This window comes from Pongo abelii, chromosome 8 (assembly GCF_028885655.2).
Source record: "Pongo abelii isolate AG06213 chromosome 8, NHGRI_mPonAbe1-v2.0_pri, whole genome shotgun sequence".
NCBI classification, from domain to species: Eukaryota; Metazoa; Chordata; class Mammalia; order Primates; family Hominidae; genus Pongo; species Pongo abelii.
The window spans coordinates 72,747,131-72,767,078 of record NC_071993.2 but is presented as its reverse complement, the minus strand read 5'-3'; the positions used below and the strand labels follow the sequence as shown (position 1 = coordinate 72,767,078).

At 52.5% G+C, this 19,948-nt stretch overlaps 1 protein-coding gene and 2 long non-coding RNA genes across 4 annotated transcripts in view; 1 reads left to right on the top strand and 2 right to left on the bottom strand.

Annotated features, from left to right (window-relative positions):
* Nucleotides 1-678: 678 nt before the first annotated feature.
* The window catches only part of UNC5B (unc-5 netrin receptor B), a 90,139-nt gene continuing 70,869 nt past the window's right edge, over nt 679-19,948 (top strand). For both annotated transcript variants that reach the window (XM_054522504.2, XM_024253999.3), the window contains exon 1: nt 679-1,201. In XM_054522504.2, the coding sequence (XP_054378479.1) occupies nt 1,123-1,201 (79 nt within the window). In that variant the 5' untranslated portion in view covers nt 679-1,122. The remainder of the gene's footprint in view (nt 1,202-19,948) is intronic.
* LOC134761993 (uncharacterized) lies at nt 5,362-6,439 on the bottom strand. Its single transcript, XR_010141423.1, has 2 exons — nt 6,135-6,439; nt 5,362-5,773 (listed from the first exon to the last, which is right to left on the bottom strand). It is a non-coding gene; the product is annotated as an uncharacterized LOC134761993 (long non-coding RNA).
* On the bottom strand, nt 17,297-18,979 carry LOC129048276 (uncharacterized). The gene is made up of 2 exons (XR_008510493.1): nt 18,544-18,979; nt 17,297-17,825 (listed from the first exon to the last, which is right to left on the bottom strand). It is a non-coding gene; the product is annotated as an uncharacterized LOC129048276 (long non-coding RNA).

Below are 19,948 nucleotides of genomic sequence, written 5' to 3'. Positions count from 1 at the left end.
AGCAACAGAATTGTTAAGTAACTTGTTCAAGGTCACACAGTAAGTAAGGGGCAGAGTCCAAGTTTACACTGAGCCAAAAATGGCTGTCCCACTGTCAGGTAGGAGACTGGTTTACAACAACGCAGGATCAGAGTGCTGGAGGGGTTTCCAGGGGTCTGGTTAACAGTTCTGCCGGAGATCATACAGACAAGCAGAGCCAGCCAAGATGATCCTAATCTATACCCAGCTTCATATCGCTGTAAGCCCCCGCGTAACCAGGACTTGGGTGTTCTCATTTTGGGAGCCTTTTTTTGGAAAGACCCCCACATGTGGAAGGCAGAGCGCATACTACAGACAGGGGAGCCAAAAGTGAGAGTCCTATGTTTAATCAGAGGAGAAAGCTGACATGGCCAAGCCAAATGAAGGCGCAAAGCCAGATTTCCTTAATTTGGGGGAGCGAAAATTGGGCCGCCTCCACGTCCAGCCATTCTCCAGCGGCCGGGTTTTTCAAAGCGCTGCGCCCAGAGTCTCGCGAGGACCCTCCCCCGGGGTCCCCCAGCTCTGCCGCGGCCGCGCCCAGATGGCCGTCGGATCCCCCCTCAAGGTCCCCCTACCGGCTCCGCCCTCGGCCGCCCAGGCCCCGCCCCGGCCGCGCGCGGTCCCCTCGGCTGGCAAACTCACTCCGGCGAGCGAGCGGTGGCGCTCGGCATTGTGGCAGGCGGCTGGGGCCGGCTAGGGCGCCGGAGCCGCAGGCAGCCGCGGGGCTCCGAGAGGCGCGCACAGGGGCTGGAACTGCGCGGCGCCGCCGCTGCGAGCGCCACTGAGCGGTCGCGCAACTTCGGAGCCACAGCGCCGGAGCCAGGCGAGCGCTAGGAGACCCGGAGCCAGAGGGGCGCGCCGGAGCCTGGTTCGAGAGCCGGCGCCTGGTTCGAGAGCCGGCGCCAGGCACCCACCGCGCTCCGAGTGCCAGGCGGCCCTCCGCGCAGCGTGGCTTCCGCTGCCCCCACGGAAGGCACGGGCTGGCGCTGCCGGGCGCCGGGGAGGACGGCGAGGAGGAGGCGGCGGCGGCGGAGACGGCGGCGGCGAGGCTGGGGCCAGGGAGACAGCCCTGGGGGAGAGGCGCCCGAACCGGGCCGCGGGAGCATGTGGGCCCGGAGCGGAGCTCGGGGCGCGCTGCTGCTGGCACTGCTGCTCTGCTGGGACCCGAGGCTGAGCCAAGCAGGTAGGAAGCGATCGGGCCTGGGGGCACGGGGCTAGGGGACCCTTGCGCCTCACTCTATCCTGAAGTTGAGGTGGTCTTTCGTCGCATCGATGCGCGCAGGAAAAGCGGCAAGGGCGCCCAAGTTAGAATGTAGATTTTACTGCCTCCCAAAGTGGGCAATGGCGCATCCACATCGCGGGAGGGGGGCGCAGGGAAGGGGGTTCACAGTAAGCTGAAAGCTCCCTGCTCGCTCCTGAAAGGGATCCCTTCTTCTCCCTGGAAGGGGTGTGGGAGTCAGGGTCTGAGTCTCCGGGAGGATCCGCCTCTTGGGGACGCCCGGCTCTCCGCGCGTCTGGCATCCGCCCCGAAAAAGAACTGTGGCTATATAAGCAAGGTGTGCGCTCGCTGCCGTATGCCGGTAACTTAACTAGTCCGGTCCCGGCTCGCCTAGGCTCTTACGCGCTATAGGGACAGGAATCTGCAGGCTAGAGGGAGAGAGCGAAAAGACCTGCTGAACACAGGAAGCGCTCCGGCAGCCGGGGCAGGCCGGCTTGCAGGGCTTCTGAAGCGGGGAGGGCTAAGTCTTGCACACATAGCTTTCCCCGAGATCGCTGGGCCCGCAGGTCTGGAAGAATTATTATTATTATTATTATTGTTATTATTATTTTTCTGAGTGTTGGAGTGTGTGTGTGTGTTTGTGTGTGTGTGTGTGTGTGTGTGTGTGTGTGTGTGTGTGTTGGATGCGGGCGGGGGTTCTTAGCGATCCTGCGGAGTTTGCTTTTAAATGGGTCACTGACATTCTCGCTGTCCGGGGAACAGACTAGGTGCGCTCTCCTTGGTACAGCGCCCGCTCTGGACCCACCAAGATGACTTCAGCGAACTGGTGGGCTCCGAAATAAAGTCCCTAACCCGCCTCTCTCGCCGTGGATGAATACGTTTCTTGCTCGTCCTGTAGCTGGACCCGGCGTCGCTGGCTGGGCTGCGTCTTCTCGGGGAGGCTGTGGACTGACTGGAGCCAGCCTCTCTCTGGTACCCGAACCCAAGCAAGTGGGCTGGCCACGGCCGCCAGGCGCCTCGGCTCCGGAGCCAGCTGGGGACGGGGACTCCTGCACGGAGTCCTCTCTGAGTTGAGGCTGAGAATGGAGCAGGAAAACTGGAGCAGAAAGTGGACGAGATGACGCAGCCCTCCCCACCTCCTACCTCCTGCTGCGAAGTTGACATCCGCCCTTCCCCCCTCCATAGCCAAAGATTCCTCATTCTGGAATTAGTGATTCCCACGGCCAGGAGTGAGGGCTTGGCTTTAGCACATTCCCCACTTTTTTTTTTTTTTCTGGTGCAAGTCCTGTGCAGTAGAGTTACAACACTCAACCATTTGATCCAAGTTAATTATGATTTGGGCAGACGCTGGTATTTAAAGCAGTGTTTTGAAGTTGGAAGGTAATGATGGGGATGGGGGAAGCAGGCTGCTGAATGTCCAACCTTGTTTTAAAGGGTGCAGTTAGACGTGGGAGGTGCTTGGTTGGGGTGTTGGTTTCTGGTTGGAGGGGGTTTGAGGAGATGATTGAAGGGTAGGGTGAAGTCTCTGTAAATGGCACATGGGCAAGGTTGTGTCTTGCAAAGCTGCTTTGTACCAGCAGGACAGTGGGATCAGGAATAAATACTTAGGTTACCAGGAATGAGGGGCCGCTGTAGGAGAAAGACAAGACTGGTTGGCCTATAGTTCTCTGGTTGGGTGGGCTTGGCCAGGAAGGCTGGGGGTGGCCTGCATTTCCTGCTTAACAAAGCATCCAGCCCCCACCTTCCCCAGAAGAAACCCCAGGCCCAGGGCTTTGATGGATTTGGGCACGAATGGTGCCCAGTCAGAAATGGCCTCTAATACCCGGCTTTGATTTCTCACCAGCGAGCAGAAGCGGTGTTGGAATTGTGCTCATTACTTAGCTCGGCAGGAGCTGCCTGCCCACCAGCCTGGAGAGGCGCCAACTGGTGGGGTCGGCCTGCAGCCTTCTCATTGCCCAGAATGTGTGGCCCTTAGAAACCTGCCTTCAGGAGGGAGAACATGTCCCTTCCTCCCACACAATCTTTTTTTTCTCTAATGCCACAGGCACAGAGCATCATTCTTTCAGAATGTTCTTTGGGTTTTTCCAGTGGATCCTTCACAAGCCCCATTTCACTGATGGGGAAAATCAAGGCCAGAGTGTTGGCTTTCTCCAAATCTTGCCTTCACTTGGCCACAGATTGAAGACCTGTGAAGGGCTCTTGTCCAATAGCCAGACTGATTGAAGCCCAGCAGACCCTCCCTCCCATTCTTATCCACCCACCCCTCTGCCATGAGACTCATAACAGACTGAGGCAGGCGAGGCTGTCTCTGCAAAGAGGGATCTTTACTGGGGGTGTCCAAGCTCCCCTCAAGTGGCAGGCACCTCTCTCTCCTTTTCCCCACCCCCACCCCATCCCTGGTGAATATGGGAATGAGCTCCCTTTACAGCACTGAGAATATTTTTAAGCTGTAAAGTCTGATGCTGGAGAAATCAAAACTGGAACCATAAAACCCCAGACCCTTAGAAGGTAATGTCAGCAAGTGACTAGCCAGAAAAGGCCACTTCAAAAGCTCTGGTTGGCCCTGGAAATCTCCTCCCACCCCACCTTTCAGCCCTTCCTGGAGCTTTTAATGAGCCTTTCCATGGCCTCTGGCTGGGATGGTTGAGAAGGAGTCGAGGTGTCAAGATAATACTTCTTTTTAAGGTGCAATTAAAATCAGAGTTTTTGTAGTGTCTCTGCTTGGTGTGTGTGTGTGTGTGTGTTCACGTGCACGCGCCTGTGCACACACAATGATAGCCTGTCCTCATCTCCCTCTGCACTCACTGTAGCAAACACCCATCTCACTTAAACAAATGGAAAATCAAGTGTCTTAATGGGTTTTCTCATTAAAGTGAAAGTACCACTGCAGGGGAGGAATTTCTCCTGTAATCTCTCTCCTCCACGTCTCTCCCCTCCCCCACAAACAGGGAATTCTGTAGGATAAAACAGTTCTCCTCTTTTCCAATCCACTTATTTAACTGTTGACACTTTGGGACAGGCCAACTTGCCCAAGGTCACATTGGGACTCACTGGTAGCGCCAGGACTTGAACTGAGGCCTCACAACCTCAATCTAGTGCTTCTAGCTCCTTCATTCCATCTGGGCTGGAGACCCACCATCATGGGTGTGGGCTTGAGACTCTGAAATTGAGGCACCACTTAAGGCAGGCAGCTAAAGATCGCTTTGATGGCTGCTTTAGACTGGAACTCATGGCAGGATGGAGGAAAGAGGTTGAGAGTTGGGAGGGTGAAGAGGTGTTCCAGGAGAGGGGGAACAGGGCAGAGCCAAAGGTCAGTAGTGAAGCTCTGAGACCAGGCAAGTGCCCAAAGGTGGCTCCCCCAACCCCCAGCATTGGCCTCCTGAGCAACTGCCCTGACCTGGGGAAGGGAGACAGGTCACAAGCCAAGCTCCCTTGGGCTGCATGGCCAAATAAACATTAGCATTTTAGAGCTCTGCACCCATTTGTAGAGTTGGGGACAGAATATGTTTTTACTTTTTACTTATATTCAAAGCTTTAGGAGCCAGTGTCCTCCCTCACCTCTCTTTGTTGTTGAGTTTCTCCTGGACGGAAGGTCTAGTGACCCTTTTCCTGGGTGTCAGGCTTAAGATGAGGTCTGCCTCCTACGCCCCATTCCCTGAGCCACAGAGGTTTTCTAAGGAGGTTTGTGGGCTGCCTAAGACTTTGGGGATGGGCTGGGGGGAGATGGATCCTTTCCATTCCAAGTGCTCTTGGACCCAGGTTAGTGATTCTGAATAGACAGTGCTGGGAACCTCCCTCCCCCAGGGCCTGCAAGCAGCAGGTCTTTTGACCCTCAGAGTTGGGGTTGGGTGGAAAAGAGACAGCTTGGAGGCCACTGCCGCCTTCAGGAAAGGGCAGAGGGGGCTGGGTCATAGGCTGGGACTTGCGGGTGGGAGCCTGGGCCCAGGGAAACTGCTGCCTGGGCAGATGGCCCCCAGGGGGTAGGGAGGAGAAAGCCGGAGCTCAGGCCAGAGCTGGCGCTTCTCTTGGCGTCCTCCTCCTTCTCCTCCTCACCAGTTTCCTAAACAGCTTCCACAAATAGAGTCATTAAAGCTGTGAAGGCAAAATGAAACCAAACAAGTGCGTTCTGTGCTTTTCTGTTTCTTTTTTTTTCTAAGGAAATTAAAAATACCGTAATTAGAATAATACAAGGAGAGAGCACTTTCCGGAAGGCCTAGGGTATGGCCACTTCCCACCCACTGGGTTGGCTTCAGAGGTTGGGACTGGGGCGCCACCTCCCGCCCCCTTAGGGTCTGCGATCCGCCGGGGACGCCGCGAGCTTTTCCCCCGGCTCCATGCATTTCCCTGAGGCAGGATCTTTTTGGGAGAAGCTGGCATCCCGGCGCTGGCCTCGGCCCCCGACTGGGAGTTGGGTGGCGCTGATTGGAACTCCGGCCCGGAGCCACCTCAGCCGCTGCGCCCCCGCGGGCAGACAAGCCCGGGCGGAGCGCGCTAAGCCACAGGTCCCTGCGGCGTTCCTCCCGGTCTTCGGGGATGCTAATGGCAGCGAAAATATTTGCTGAAGTGCAGGCATAAATCAGCCGCCTCCCCGCTGCCCCACCCCCACCCCTTTTGTTTCCTCTTCCTTCTCTCCAAAAGCGCTGGGCTGCTGGGAGCGCCCGAATTTACCTTTTCCAACTAAGCGGCCTGATTAGCATCTCCGCCGCTTGGGGGGCTGGATTCTACCCTCTCCTGCGTCCCCCACCCCCAGTCCCCATCTCCACCTCCCTCCCCAGCCGAGCTAAATCGGTCCGCTGGAGCCCCGGGAGCTCTAACGCCACCGCCTAGCGAGTGAGTGCGCGGAGCCGCCCTCCTTCTCACCTCGCAGAACAGGCTGCCCCTAGCGCTTGCAACTTACCCCTTCGCGGCGCTGCACGGCTCGGCTCACTTCTCCAAGAAGGCAGGCTTGTGGGTGTGAGAGTATGTATTAAGGAGTGTGTGGGGGGTGAGAATGTGTATTAAGCAGGTGGGCGGAGGTGGGAGTTTGCAGGGAGGGGAGAGTGTGTGGTGTTGCACTGGGGTGTCAGGTGTGCGTGGGGGCGAGGCATGCACCGGTTGTGTGCTGGGGGATGGATGTGTGTTTGAGGAGGGTTGTGCCTTTTGTAACTCAGGGTGTGTGATGTATAGGCTGTGTGTGTGTTTGGGTGTGTGGGGGGTGGGCAATGTCACATGGGCATACTTGTGGTGTGTTTGCGTATAAATAGGTATGTGTAATGTGGAGACAGTGAGTCACCACCAGGCATGGGAAGCTCCATCCATTGTATTCCGTTGGGGATTCCACTTCAGGATGGGACACAGGCCATTTGCCCATCAGCACTTAAGAGACCTCATTTTGCCCCACACCTGCACTGTGAGCAGGGTTTGGCCTGAGTGCCAGGTTCTGCTGTTGGAAGGGCAGAGGGCAGCTTCCCCTGCTGAGTGCGGATGGGACAGGCCTGCCTGCAGGTGGGTCCTGGTGCTCCAGGGGGAGGAAGGTTGGCAGAGATGGACCCTAAGCCAGCCCAGCAGCTTGGGCTACTGCCCCTGGGAAGATCAGAGTCCCAGACCTGGAGTCTTCTGCAGTCAACTCCCAGCTTCCCCAGAGCATGGGAGCGGCTGTGGTTTGGAGATCTGCTCTCTGACCTGGGTCCGCTTATGCTTCAGCCTGTCTCCCCCGAAGGGAGTGAGTTCTCCTCTAGAGTTTGCTAGAGAAGGGGCCGACAGAGCTTGAGTGGGTGGGATCCCCAGTGGAGAACCCCATCCCAGGCTGATGTGGCTGGGGCCTGGGACTCTCAGTGGTAGCAATTGAAAGAGGACAGACACACTCACACACATGCTGGACTCCACTGTCCTTACCACTTTCTTGGTCACAGAAGCACTTCCCTGCTTTCCCAGGGCTGTCCACAGGAAGGACTTCCATCACTTCAACTCTAGGATAAGATGGACTGTTCTGGAGCAGGGAGGCCTACAGGAAAGTCACAGTCCCTCCCCCCACCCTGGTGTGCATGTTGCTTTACAGTTTACAAAACCCTTTTATATGTGCAATCTCACTTTGTCCTTGTAAGAACTCACCGAGGAGGTGGAAGCTCTCACTTAAAAGGCTGAAGAGACAGGACTGGGACCCAGGTTTGTATTAGTCAGGGTTCTCTAGAGGGAAAGAACTAATATATATATATATAAAGGAGACTTTAGTAAGTATTAACTCACACGATCAGAAGGTCCCACAATAGGCCTTCTGCTGGCTGAGGAGCAAGGAGAGCCAGTCGGAGTTCCAAAACTGAAGAACTTCTAGTCTGATGTTCAGACTGGATGCTGGAAAGCATCCAGCACGGGAGAAAGATGTAGGCTGGGAGGCTAGGTCAGTCTCTCTTTTCACATTTTTCTGTCTGCTTATATTCTAGCCCTGCTGGCAGCTGATTAGATTGTGCCCACCCAGATTGACGGTGGATCTGCCTTTCCCAGCCCACTGACTCAAATGTTAATCTCCTTTGGCAACACCCTCACAGACACACCCAGGATCAATACTTTGTATCCTTCCATCCAATCAAGTTGACACTCAGTATTAACCATCACAACGTCAGAACTCCTAAGCAGCCCTGGCCGCAGCCCTCGAGGAGGTGCTGTCTGTAAGTGTTGCTGATGTCCACTCTAGAAATGTTAAGTGGCATTCAGAGCATTGCAGATGCCATGTGAGGGTGACAGATGATATGCAGGGAAGAGCATAGCAGAGCCAAGGTTGTAAGGCATGGGGCTTCCTGGGGCGGGTGATGAGTGCCAGAACTTGACTCTGTCCTTTTCCGGTCCTTCTGAGAGCATGTCCTGAAGAGAGGATGGGATGGGGGCTAGCTAGCTGGGTACGTGGGCAGGGGTGCCAGCTGACCTCTCCCTACTCTTGGGAAATTTGCCCCTGTTAGCATCTGCTGTGTTCACCATCTTGAGGTGGACACCAATCCTTGGAGAACAAACCCTCTGGCCCCATTCCACCTTCCAGCATCCCAGGTTCTACTGAATGTGTGTGCTTGGGTCACGAGCCCTCTCAGCTGCTTCTGACTCTGTGGGCTAGGACTGTGGCAGGCCCTGGAGGCAAAAGGCCTTCTTCTTGGATCTCTCTGTGTGGCTCCCAAAGGTGGAACGAGCCCAGAAAATACTTTCTAAGCACTGGTAGGGATCATATTGGGGGCGGAGACATGGGGAGGTATCTCCCTACCTTCTGCCCTGCCCCCACCAGAGAACACAAAGTGGGTAAGAAGGGGAAGGATGGAATCCGCCTAGCACTTCTGTGAGCCATTTGGCAGGGGTGGGGGAGGGGAGATCCTTTGTCATCACCACCTCTGGGAACCCCCAGCTGCTCTCTTTCCACACACACCTCTCCCCAGGGTCTTAGCTGTGGGTGCAGAAGAGTGCATGGCATAGCCAATTGGAATTCTAAGGAGGTTAACACGGCCTCCCAGCATTGTCACTGACTAACTTGGTGACGTTGGGCAGCTCACCTAACTGGACTGTACCTCCATTTTCTCATCTGTAAAATGGGGGTAATAATAACATCATCCTCAGAATTGCATTGAGAGTCTCATGAGCTGATGTATGGTAAAGCCCTTAGCACAGTGCCCGGCACACAGCGATCACTCAGGGCCTGTTGGCATGCAGCCTGCCCCGGAGAGAGCCCAGCAATGCCTCATCATCTTCCTCCATGGGAGTGAAAGCTGGGAGGTCAGGGCCAGGAGTCTTAGCCACTCCTGGCCGAGGAGTTAGGAGACTCTGGCTCTTGATTTTCATTTGCTGTGAGACCTTGGGCAAGTGCCTTTCCCTCTCTGGGTTCTGATTGTTTGGTTTCCCTTCCCATCTGTAAGTCTGGAGTGGGGCAGAGGTGGAAGGATGATCCATACAGGATGTGGGGTTTTTGTCTGGTTCTATCTGAAAAGGCCCCAGCAGTCAGAAAGAAACAGAGGTAGCCGAGGTCCAGAACCACTTGTGTTTACAGAGGCCCCTCCAGAAAGTCAATATATTGACTGGAATGCCCTTGCACACATTATGCAGCCCTGGGTGTCTCTCTCGCCGAAGCCATAATTCACCCTCTGGGAACTCGGTGCCTTTTTCCTGCTCCATAAGCATCTCCTGCCTCAGAAACTGAGAACCCCAGATGCCAAGCAGGGCCCAGGAGGTAGAGAAAGGCCCCACTGGCAGAGGCAGCCTGGGCATGTGCGAGAAGGGGCCCATGGTCCCCCCTTGTCACCCACTCCAAAGCTCAAGTGCGCCCTGCTGAGGGTGTGTTAGGGACAGACTTTGCAGACCTGGCCCCCGTGTCATGCATAGCTTCATTTCTCAGAGGCAGGGGGTGGCCAATCTTGGGGGTGGGGGAATGAGGACTCCTGTCTCCATGTAGGGTATCAGAATACCAGCCCACCCTAAAACCTGATGCACATGCCCATTCATTCAGCCTGAGCAAGTGCTGAGCTCCACGGTCAGAAGCTTAAAAACCATAGGCCTGACTCTTGAAGAACTGATGGGCTTTGTGCTGTTTCTTGAAGCATGGGCCAAGTGCCTGGCCTGTGATGCTGGGGTGCAAGGGGGGTTAGGGTGATGCAACAGATATGAATCATTCAAGGATGAGCCAAGATGTGTGTGTCTTGGGAGGGGTCTTGCGCGATGTTTAGAGGGCAGGCTGTGCAGTCACTTTACTTGGGTTCAAATCCTGGCAGTGCCACCATCTGGCTGTGTGTCTTAGAGCAAGTTGCCTACCCTCTCTGAGCTTAGTTCTGAGCTTAGTTCCTTCATTTGTAAAATGGGAGTAGTAACAGCACCAATCTCATTAGATTTGGGGATAAATGAGATCATGCTTAAAAGTGTTTTGCGTATTCTGAAGTGCTCAGTGACATTCATTACTGTCATCATCATCATCATCATCATCATCATCATGTGGTCACCATGTATTGGGTGGAACAAAGCGAAATGTCTGGATGTTGAGAGGAAGAAGCTCTTGTGGCGTGGGCAGTCAGAAAAGGCTTCCTGGAAGAGGGAAGGTTTGCACTTGACTGGCCCTGGAAAGATGAGAGACTTTGGGTAAATGGAGAGTGTGGCCCTGGTAGGGGATGTATACGTGAAAGTATGGGTGGGAAGGTCTGGCACATTTACCCAGGAGACAAATTCTACATTCAGCTTCTGAGTCGTGTCTGATCATCTAGCAACTCAAGACTTCTAGGGCCAGAGGTCTCTTAGTACAGTGGAAAGAGCCCCAGCCTTTAGGATTTGAATCTTCCAGAGGTGGCTCACTGTCTGTGCCTCAGCTTCCCAATTCATGAGATAGGCACGATTCCACCACCTTCACTAGGTGCTGATGTGACGTGAACTAACACATATACAGTCTTGGCAGAGTGGGTGCTCTGTGGATTTCCATTGCCTTCCCTTCTCTTCTTGCCCCTCCTCCACCCCCCACCCCCATCAGGCTGACCCCTGGATAGGGCTAGGACTGGGCCTGGGCCCTGATTCTCTCCCTGTGCATCTCTGGGCAGAACAGGGGGACAGAGAGTCCCAAAGTGGCAGTTTCCAGGTTGGCCAGAGAGCCAAGGAGAGGGGCAGGAAGAGAGAGGCTGCTTTTTCTGGTCCCTGGTGTTCACCTGGGCCTGCCCTGACCCAGGAGGCACCCCCAGGGCGTCTTCTGCTGAGATCACCCAGGAGCCTGCAACCCCCAGAGGCCCCCAGCGGCGTCTGGAGGCATTACTGCCTTCAGGAGACAAAGCCCGAGGAAAGCAGCTCTGTAATGCGATCAGAGGCATCCGCCTGCCTGGCTGGGGACCTGAACACCCATGCAGGATGCAGAGCTTACAAGAAATTGAGTCAGGAATTCCAGGAAAGTTGTCCCTGGCCCCCTCCCCCATCCCTGTCCCACCTTTGGTCATTCTGTGACACAGCAGAGCAGAGTGAGATTCGGAGTGAGCAGTGACCTGTGGTGGGGTGGGAGCCTGTGGGATAGGGCAGCCTACGTTCTTTCCCTTTCCTTGTCACCAAGCCAGGGCTCCAGGGTTGAGGAGACAGCTTCAGCAGGGGCAGGCAGCATGGATTGAAACGACTAGGTGATGGCAGAGCAGCCATGGCACTAGGTGACTAGGGAGGCTGGGCCTGATTTTGCTCACTCGTGTGTATTCCTGGCACCCAGAAGGTACTGGATAAATCTCTGTAAAATGGATGAGTGAGAACTCACGGTCAGGCCTTACTCACCCAAGAGGTAGCTGTGATTTTGTCCCAGCTGTACATGGACCTGCTGCTGTGTATGAGTAACCAAAGAATTAGAAGATTTTTTCATTCCTTTCTTCCAGCCTTCCCCTCCTGCCTGCCTGCTTCCCTCACTTCATTATCTGCTGCTTGCTTGCTTTGAGCACTTACTGTGTACCCAACACGGTGGAAGCCAGAGCCAAGTCTTCAGTGATCAGAGCCCCTAGGTAGGAAGGAATTTATTCACTAAATCCAGCGGAGCCACAGAGAATTAACCAAGTTTTGCAGTCAAGTGCCCTTGGCCCCTTTACATAGAGAAAGTAGGCTGGCAGACACTTGCTGGGCTGGTAAACTTTGTACTTATCTGCAAGGTGGCCCTTGTAAGGCATAGCTGGTCCAGGCCACTTTAAAATGTTTGTTTCCTACTTGTAGCCACAAGCCCATTATCACTTCTCCCCACCTTGCCTTCTTGTGGCTCAAGAGAATGCTCACCGCATGGACAACTGGCTGTGAGGCCTGAGAGCAAGTGTGGGCCCGGCAGGTGTATCTAAAGGCCATGGCCAGATCTGACTCCAGGCCTCAGCCCTCTGTAGCAACTGCTACCAGCTTCTTAGCAGGAGCTGTGCTTGGTGCAGGAGAGCAGTTCTGGCCACAAGGTCTGGCTGATACAGACTCTCGGTGGTACCATGTCCAGTACTGACATCTTTGGGAGATTAAACATCCCCAGGCAGCAGCAAGCCTGGCCCAGTGACCATCCTCAGCTGGTGGCTCACTGGTCCTTATCAGGGGCCCCTGCCAGAGGCTAATCTGGAATTCCTCCCTGGCAGCCCAGGAAAGCCGGGGCTGCTGGGCACAGTGACCCCTGCTGCAAATTTGATCCAGCCCCACATTTTCCTCCTGGTCCATCCCACTTCTGTATAGACACACCACACACACACACACACACACACACACACACACACACACACGAAATGACAGCAGAAAAAGCCCCAAGTTGAGGATTGGGAAAACTGGATTCTTTTTTTTCTTTTTTTGGAAATAAAAAACTGGATTCTAATCCTAGCCATGTAGCTAATCTGCTTTGTGACATTGGGCCATTCCTTTTCCCTCTCTGAGCTTCCTCTGTCCAAATGAAGAGGTTCTGCCCTGGAATCAGAAAACCTGGGTTCAAGTCCTGGCCCCATCACTAACTGCAATTTCATGAGCCTGCATCTCCTCACTATAAACTGGGCCCCCTGATTGGTTGTGGGGACATTAAAGGAAATGGGCATGGTCAGTGAAGGTAAGTTTTCTTTCCTTTCCACCCAGAAGGAAATCCACAAATTGCTGGATCCTGCCTTCTAGCAGGATTTTGGATTGCTGGGTCCCAAATCCACAGAGCCCGCCTTCTTTCTTTCTGATATTCCCTTCTTGACACGAGCATATTAGACATAAGGTAGAGTGGGGTTATCCTACAGACTTCTGAGATGCCTTCCAGCCATCAAAGCCCATCGCTGTAAAGCACCGTGGGTACAGTTCAGGAAGGCCTGTGGGGTGACTTGGTAATCGTCTGAGGGTTATCAGCGAGGGGAGAGCCTGCCTTGTTATACACATTTGGGAGAGCCTGCCTTGTTATACACATTTGGAAAGAGCACTGGACTAGGAGTCTGGAATCTCCAGCTGTAAGGCCAAATCTGTCTCTGTGTGATAGGCAAATGTCACCCACCTTCTTTGAGCCTCAGTTTACCCATCAGCAAAAGGAACAAAAGAAGCTGAATGCCAGGTAGGGCCAAGTGAGAAAACACCCAGAGAGGTGCTTCAGAAACTGTTCTCCAAACCCACAGGGGTTGCTGATCTGAGGCAGCAGGAGGCCTGCAGAACAGCCCCTGGACTATGCGGTGCATCCTGGGAACTGCTGCCTGTGTGGCAGGGATGAGAGGGCCCACGTGCCCATTTCCCTGGCTTCTCCCATGCCTGGCTGGCCACGGCTGTTGAGCTAAGTGACAAGAGTTTTAGCCACTTCTCATCTATCTTTGTGCCCCCATACCCTGACCCCATTGCACACCCCACATCCCAGAGCAGAGAAGGCCCGGGTGCCATGTCAGAGAAGGTTAGTGTCAGTGCTGGGTTTGATGCTGTCTGAGCCAGCACACCATCTGCCATGCCCACCAGAAGTTACATAATCCCTCGGCCGGCTGCCCATTCTTAGAAAACGGGGCAGGCAGGACCAGCAGGGAGTAGAGAGTTAAGGTTTTCTTCTCTGCATTTTGTTCCCTCCCAGCCCACCACATCCCTGGACCAGTCTTCACTCTCTGAGTTGCTCCCACACTGTTCAGAGCCTGAGACGTAAATGCCAAGGCAGAGAGAAGCTCAAGTTGGAAGGGGACATGGGTCTTGAGGACTGCTTGCCACCGTGCCACACAGACTCAAGGACACCCTGCAGACACTGCCTGCTGGCAGCACACCTGGTTGGCCACACCTTGCCAGCCCCTCACACTGCTCCTCTGCTGAGCCTGTGGTGGGTTGAGGAGGACCACTCAAGCTTCTAGGACAAATAGAGTCTCCTCCTCCCCACCCCCTAGTTCCTACAGAGATATTGTCTTTCCAAAATCTTATCAGATCATAAGCATTTTTATTTATTTTTATTTTTATTTTATTTTTTATTTTTGAGACTGAGTCTTGCTCTATCACCCAGGCTGGAGTGCAGTGGTGCCATCTCGACTCACTGCAATCTCTGCCTCCCAGGTTCAAGTGATTCTCGTACCTCAGCCTCTCAAGTAGCTGGGATTACAGGCGCCCGCCACCACACCCGGCTAATTTTTGTATTTTTAGTAGAGATGGGGTTTCACCAAGTTGGCCAGGCTGCTCGAACTCCTGACCTCAAGTGATCCGCCTGCCTCAGCCTCCCAAAGTGCTGGGATTACGGGCATGAGCCACCTCGCCCAGCCCATAAGCATTTTTGATAACTGAATAACAGCCAGATAACACCACCCATGTATCATTAGGGTCCTTGGAATCACCGAGACCCAAGATCCCATCCTGTCTCCTTCATTTGCTGGCTGCATGATGTTTGCCAGGCGACTTCACTCTTGTTAGTCTCAGTTTCCTCATCAGTGAAATGGGAATCATGAAGCCTGCTTCCCAGAGCTGCCTTAAGGATGGAATCAGATAATACTTGGAGAGGATGGAGAAAGTATTTAGTGATGGTAGCTCTGATCAGCAGCATCCAATTCCATTCTCTGTTTAACATCATGACCAGATCTGATTTATTACAGGAATGCAAGAATGGTTCCAAATGAATTCGCTAATATTAAAAACATGCCAAATTAATATCATGTTCCATATTAATGAATCTGAGGAAACAAAATCATATTATTACCTTCATAGATGCTGAACAAAGCTTGGATAAAATACTACACCAAAAGAAATAGGAATTAAGGGATACTTTTTAGATGAGATAGATAGATAGATAGATAGATAGATAGATAGAGATATATACCATGGAATACTACTCAGTCATAAAAAGGAATGAAATAATGGCATTTGTAGCAACCTAGATGGAGTTGGAGACCATTATTCTTTTTTTTTTTTTCCTTGAAACGGAGTCTTGCTCTGTTGCCCAGGCTGGAGTGCAATGGCGTGATAATTGGCTCACTACAACCTCCGCCTCCCGGGTTCAAGCGATTCTCGTGCCTCAGCCTCCCGAGTAGCTGGAATTACAGATGTGTGCCACCATGCCCGGCTAATTTTTGTATTTTTAGTAGAGACGGGGTTTCACCATGTTGGCCAGGCTGGTCTGAAACTCCTGACCTCAGGTGATCTGCCCGCCTCAGCCTCTCAAAGTGCTGAGATTACAGGTGTGAGCCATCACACCCAGCCAGAGACCATTATTCTAAGTGAAGTAACTCAGGAATGGAAAACTAAAAATCATATGTTCTCACTTATAAGTGGGAGCTAAGCTATGAGGATGCAAAAGCATAAGAATGATATAATGGACTTTAGGGAGATGGAGGAAGTATGGAAGAGGGTGAGGGATAAAAGACTACACATTGGGTACAGTGTGCATTGCTTACGTGATGGGTGCATCAAAATCTGAGAAATCACCACTAAATAACTTATTATCCATGTAACCAAATACCACCTGTTCCCCAAAAACTATTGAAATAAAATAAAAATAAAAATAAATTTTTTATATATATATATACACACATACACATACCCTAGTCCTAAAGCTGGTATCTTATTTAATGGGGAAACACTAAAGGTACTTTCAGTAAGATCAGTAATAGATACCCTGCTGGTATTCACCTCTGCTAGTATTCACTGCTAGAGGTATTAGCAAATGTGATTAAATGAGAGAAGTCAATTAGAAGCATTAGAAAGGAGTAAAGAAGAAGTAAAACTATTCCTGCCAGATAGTAAAACATACTGGAAAGCCTCTGTAATTAAAATAGTGTGCTTACTGGTGTGTGAATTGGCAAGTAGACCAAAGATAATAGTAAGTTCAGAATTAGACCCAAATGTCTATGGAAATACAGTACATAACAAAGGTGGTATCACAGGTCACTGGGGTTAAGACAGACTTTTTAATAAATGGTACTCAGACTGCTGGGTAGCTATGTGGGAAAAGGTGAAATTTGATTCAAGTCTCACACCATACAGAGAGATGAACTCCAAGTGGATTTGGGATCTAGATGTAAACAATGATACAACTACTAAATGAAAACATGGGTAAATTCCTTTTTACACTTGCGGTTGGGAAAGGCTTTCTAACTATGACTTAAGATCTAGAGGCAATAAAATAAAAAACTGATCAGTTTTATTACATGAACACTTTTAAATTTTCAACAAAAAAAAAATCACAGAACGCCTTAACAAAGTCAAAAGACAAAGTACTTGACAAACTGAGAGAAATATTCCTAACATATGCCACAGATGAAGGGCTGATATTTATGGTATATAAAGTGCTTTTAAATATCAAGGAACAAAGGATCAAGTCCTAACAGAAAGGTGGAAAAGAAAGACACGAACAGACAATGCACAAAATAAGATAGAACAATGACCCTCAGCCTCACTCAGAATTAGATAAACACATATTGTAAAACAACTACAAGATACCATTTCTCATTTATCAGATGGGAAAACATTAAACACTGTGGCCTCACATTCAGTTGTGGAGGGGGCTTGAGCACACGAGGGGCAGCCACTGGGCCTGCTCTGTGCCCACCTTGGCCATTGTGTATGCATTGTCTCACTCAGTCCTTGCGATGACTCTGGGAGGAAGGTCTTAGCGGAAGAGCAAAATGGGGCTCGGGAAAGTCAAGTGGCCCACTCTAATCTAGCTTTTAGTGTCAGGGCCTCATCTGGGTTCAGCCCTAGCCTTTGGACTCCAGATTCGGTTCTCCTTCCATGAGCCCACCCTACACCCATTCCCCAAGGCAGAGACTGGGCCTTATCCCCTGCACACCTCCCTCAATGCCCAGGGAGTGCTGGATGCTCTGGAGTTACTTGTGGAGTGACTGGGTGGTGAGGGAATTGAACTTGGAGCTGCTTTATAAAATGCAGACTCCTCCACCAACGTGATTGTTGTCTCCCTAAAGAGCTGTTGATTGATGGATGGAACTGGGCCTTTCCCACAGGCCAGTCAGCCAGCCTCAGTCAGCCCCTTTGCCATTTTAAGGATTGGTCAGAGAGAGTGGGTGTTTGTGGGTGCATGGGGAGCAACAAGCCCCAGGGGCAGATAAGCTGGTCTGCTGGAAAAGAAGCTGAGCCAGACCTCAGCTCCTACAGAGAGCGGAGGGGACCCTGGGAGGATGGTGGGGGCATGATTGCCGGAAGGTCCTGCTCCAAGCCTGAGAATTCTGCTTACCAGTCGGTAAGTTGTTTATTACACCCTTGACAGTGTCCTCCTCCGCCCCTGCCCCTGGATCCTGAGGAGCCTGCAGAGGGCGGGGCAGGGCCTGCTGAGGGTCTGACCTCTCAAGGGAAAGGGGCCGCCGGAAGCGTGGATCAAGCCATCCACCCTCCTTCCCATCACAGCCCACTGGACCAGAGCGCTTGCCCGAGCCCCCGGAGGCCCTGATCTCTGCTGGAAGGGCAGGCTAAACAGAAATTCCCTGGGACCTTGGGGGCATCTCCCTCTCACTTCCCTGGACTTCTTTCCAAGGCTCCTTCTAGGGAGTTGTTGTGCTTCTGGGGCAGAGCGTGTAGTTCTCAGAGCTTCTTAGGAACCGCAGTCTTGCAGACCCTATAAAGGGGTGCATGAGGGCCCCGTGTTCCTTGGCTTGAGTAAGAGCTGGTGGTGAGAATCAGCCCCATGCCATCTCTGGCTGTCCCACCGTCGCTGGTCGGGATGATGCCTGTTGCTCCCAGGCACAGAGCGCTGCATGCAAAAACACCCTCTTACTGACTCTGAGCTTCTCAAGAGCCCCACGAAGTCATCAGGGGGAGTGTTTTCACAGCCCTTTTATGGCTGGGCAAACTGAGACAGAGCTACCTCCTGACCTACACTGTTATCATCTGACTTTTCACCCCTACCTCCTCCTCTCTGCTGTTGCCTTGGTTTGGTGGCTGAGAAAGATTAAGAAAAGAAGCATTGTAGACCATTCTAGATTGTCCTTCAAGGACACCCTGTCTTACCTCCATGTTTTCCCTAGGGGAACTCAGCTGTGATTAGGAGGAACCTGAGGGCCCTTACTCTGATTGGTCAGAGTGAGGAGGGGTGCAGGCCTGTTTAGGAGCCAGGAACTTACCTCCACCCCATGGCTCAGCGAGGGAAGCTGCTGACCCCTGAACACACAGAGAAGCCAAGGCCAAGCAGGTTGAAGACAGGCAGCTCCTAGCCTCTAGCCCTCCTGGCTGTTCCACAAACGTGGACATCAGACTGAGCAGAGCAGGCCAGTGGCCAAGGTCAAAATTGCTTTCAATGTCCTGTCCACCAAGTGACCTGTGGACCTAGCCTGCCTCTCTGGGGAGGGACATTCCAAAGACAACCAGCCACCTTCTCTCTGCCCTCCCCACCTCATCAGGCCTCCGGCCCTGGGTATGTGGGCCTCCCCCAACATACTGGAGCCTGGCACAGCCTCCCTTTGGATACTCACCATGGGTGGACAGCTGGGACCAGCCTTCCCCATAAGGGAAATTCTAGATCCCACCAAATTCCAAATTCCATGGCATTATCTGGCACCATTCTGTCTGGCCTTTCATGGGTTTCCTTGTGTGGGAGGAAGGACCTCCCGCCCACAGAAAGATTATGGGGCAGGGAAGCAGGGAAGTGGGGGTTCCCCACCTTCCCACCACTCAAGCTCCCTGGATGTGTCACAGACTTGTACCATGGCTGGAACACACAGGGTGTTTATATGGAGAGCAGCCAGGAACAGGGATTTGGGGTGTGGCTGGGGGTAAAAACAATGGGCTTGACAGCAGCAAGCGACCTCCATGGTGAAGTCATTGTCCCATTTAACCCTGTCAGAACAGAGATGCTACAGCAAGGCAAATCACTTCCTCTCTCTGAGCCTCAGTTTCCCTGTCTGTTAAATGAGGGGGTTGGACTAGTGAACCATAGGATTCCTTATAGCTTTCAGCTGTGCATCATAAAGTCTCCTTAGCCCAGCAGCCTATAGAATTTCCTGAGGGGCAGAAGATGCCATTGTGACACCCGCTGGCCTCTTCCAAGCATTTCTTGCTGGGCACCCTAAAAACACAGTGGGGTTGAGGTGGGGGTTGGCGAGAGTATGGACTCGGCTGTTTGATAGAGTCGTCATTTCACACATCAGCAAACGTGCCTCTGGAGGGAGTGCTCTCACACTGAGCTTGGCGTGGCTGGCTCCTTGTCATCCAGGTCTCGGCTCCAATGGCCCCTCCCCAGAGAGTCCTTTCCTGGACCCCTGCCTCTTTTACTCTTCTTCCAGCACTTCTTGCCATCTGGAATGGTTGTTTGAATACAGATTTATGTGTTGACTCCCCAGCCCAGGAGTGCAGGGCTGTGTACACTCAGCAATGTACCCTTGATGCTCAGAATAGTGCCCAGCACACAATGGGCCCTTGTGAACAGGTGCTCAGCAAACGAAAAACCACAATTGTACATAAAAATCTTAAGAGTTTTTTTTTTTTAAATGCACATGCCTGGCCTTTACCCTAAAGGTTCTGGTTTAGGGACTGTGGGCCAGGTTTGGGCATATGAATTTTGACAAAACACCCCAGGTGGTTCTGCTGCACACTTATGTTAAAAAGAGACTAGCTTGGTCATTCTCAACCTTAGCTGGACAATGGGATCACCTGGCACCTAGGTCCCACCCAGAGATCCTGACTTAATTGGTCTTGGGTTCTGGCCTGGGCGTCAGGATCTTTAAAAGTCCCCCAGGTGGTCCTCTTGTGTAGCTGAGGCAGAGGACCCTGGAACCTGAGGATCTCCAAGGCCTCTCTGATCCAAAATTCTGCATTCTTGGAAAGCTCTGCAAGGTTAAGCCACTTGTTCCACACAGCAAACTGAATTCTCAAATGGGG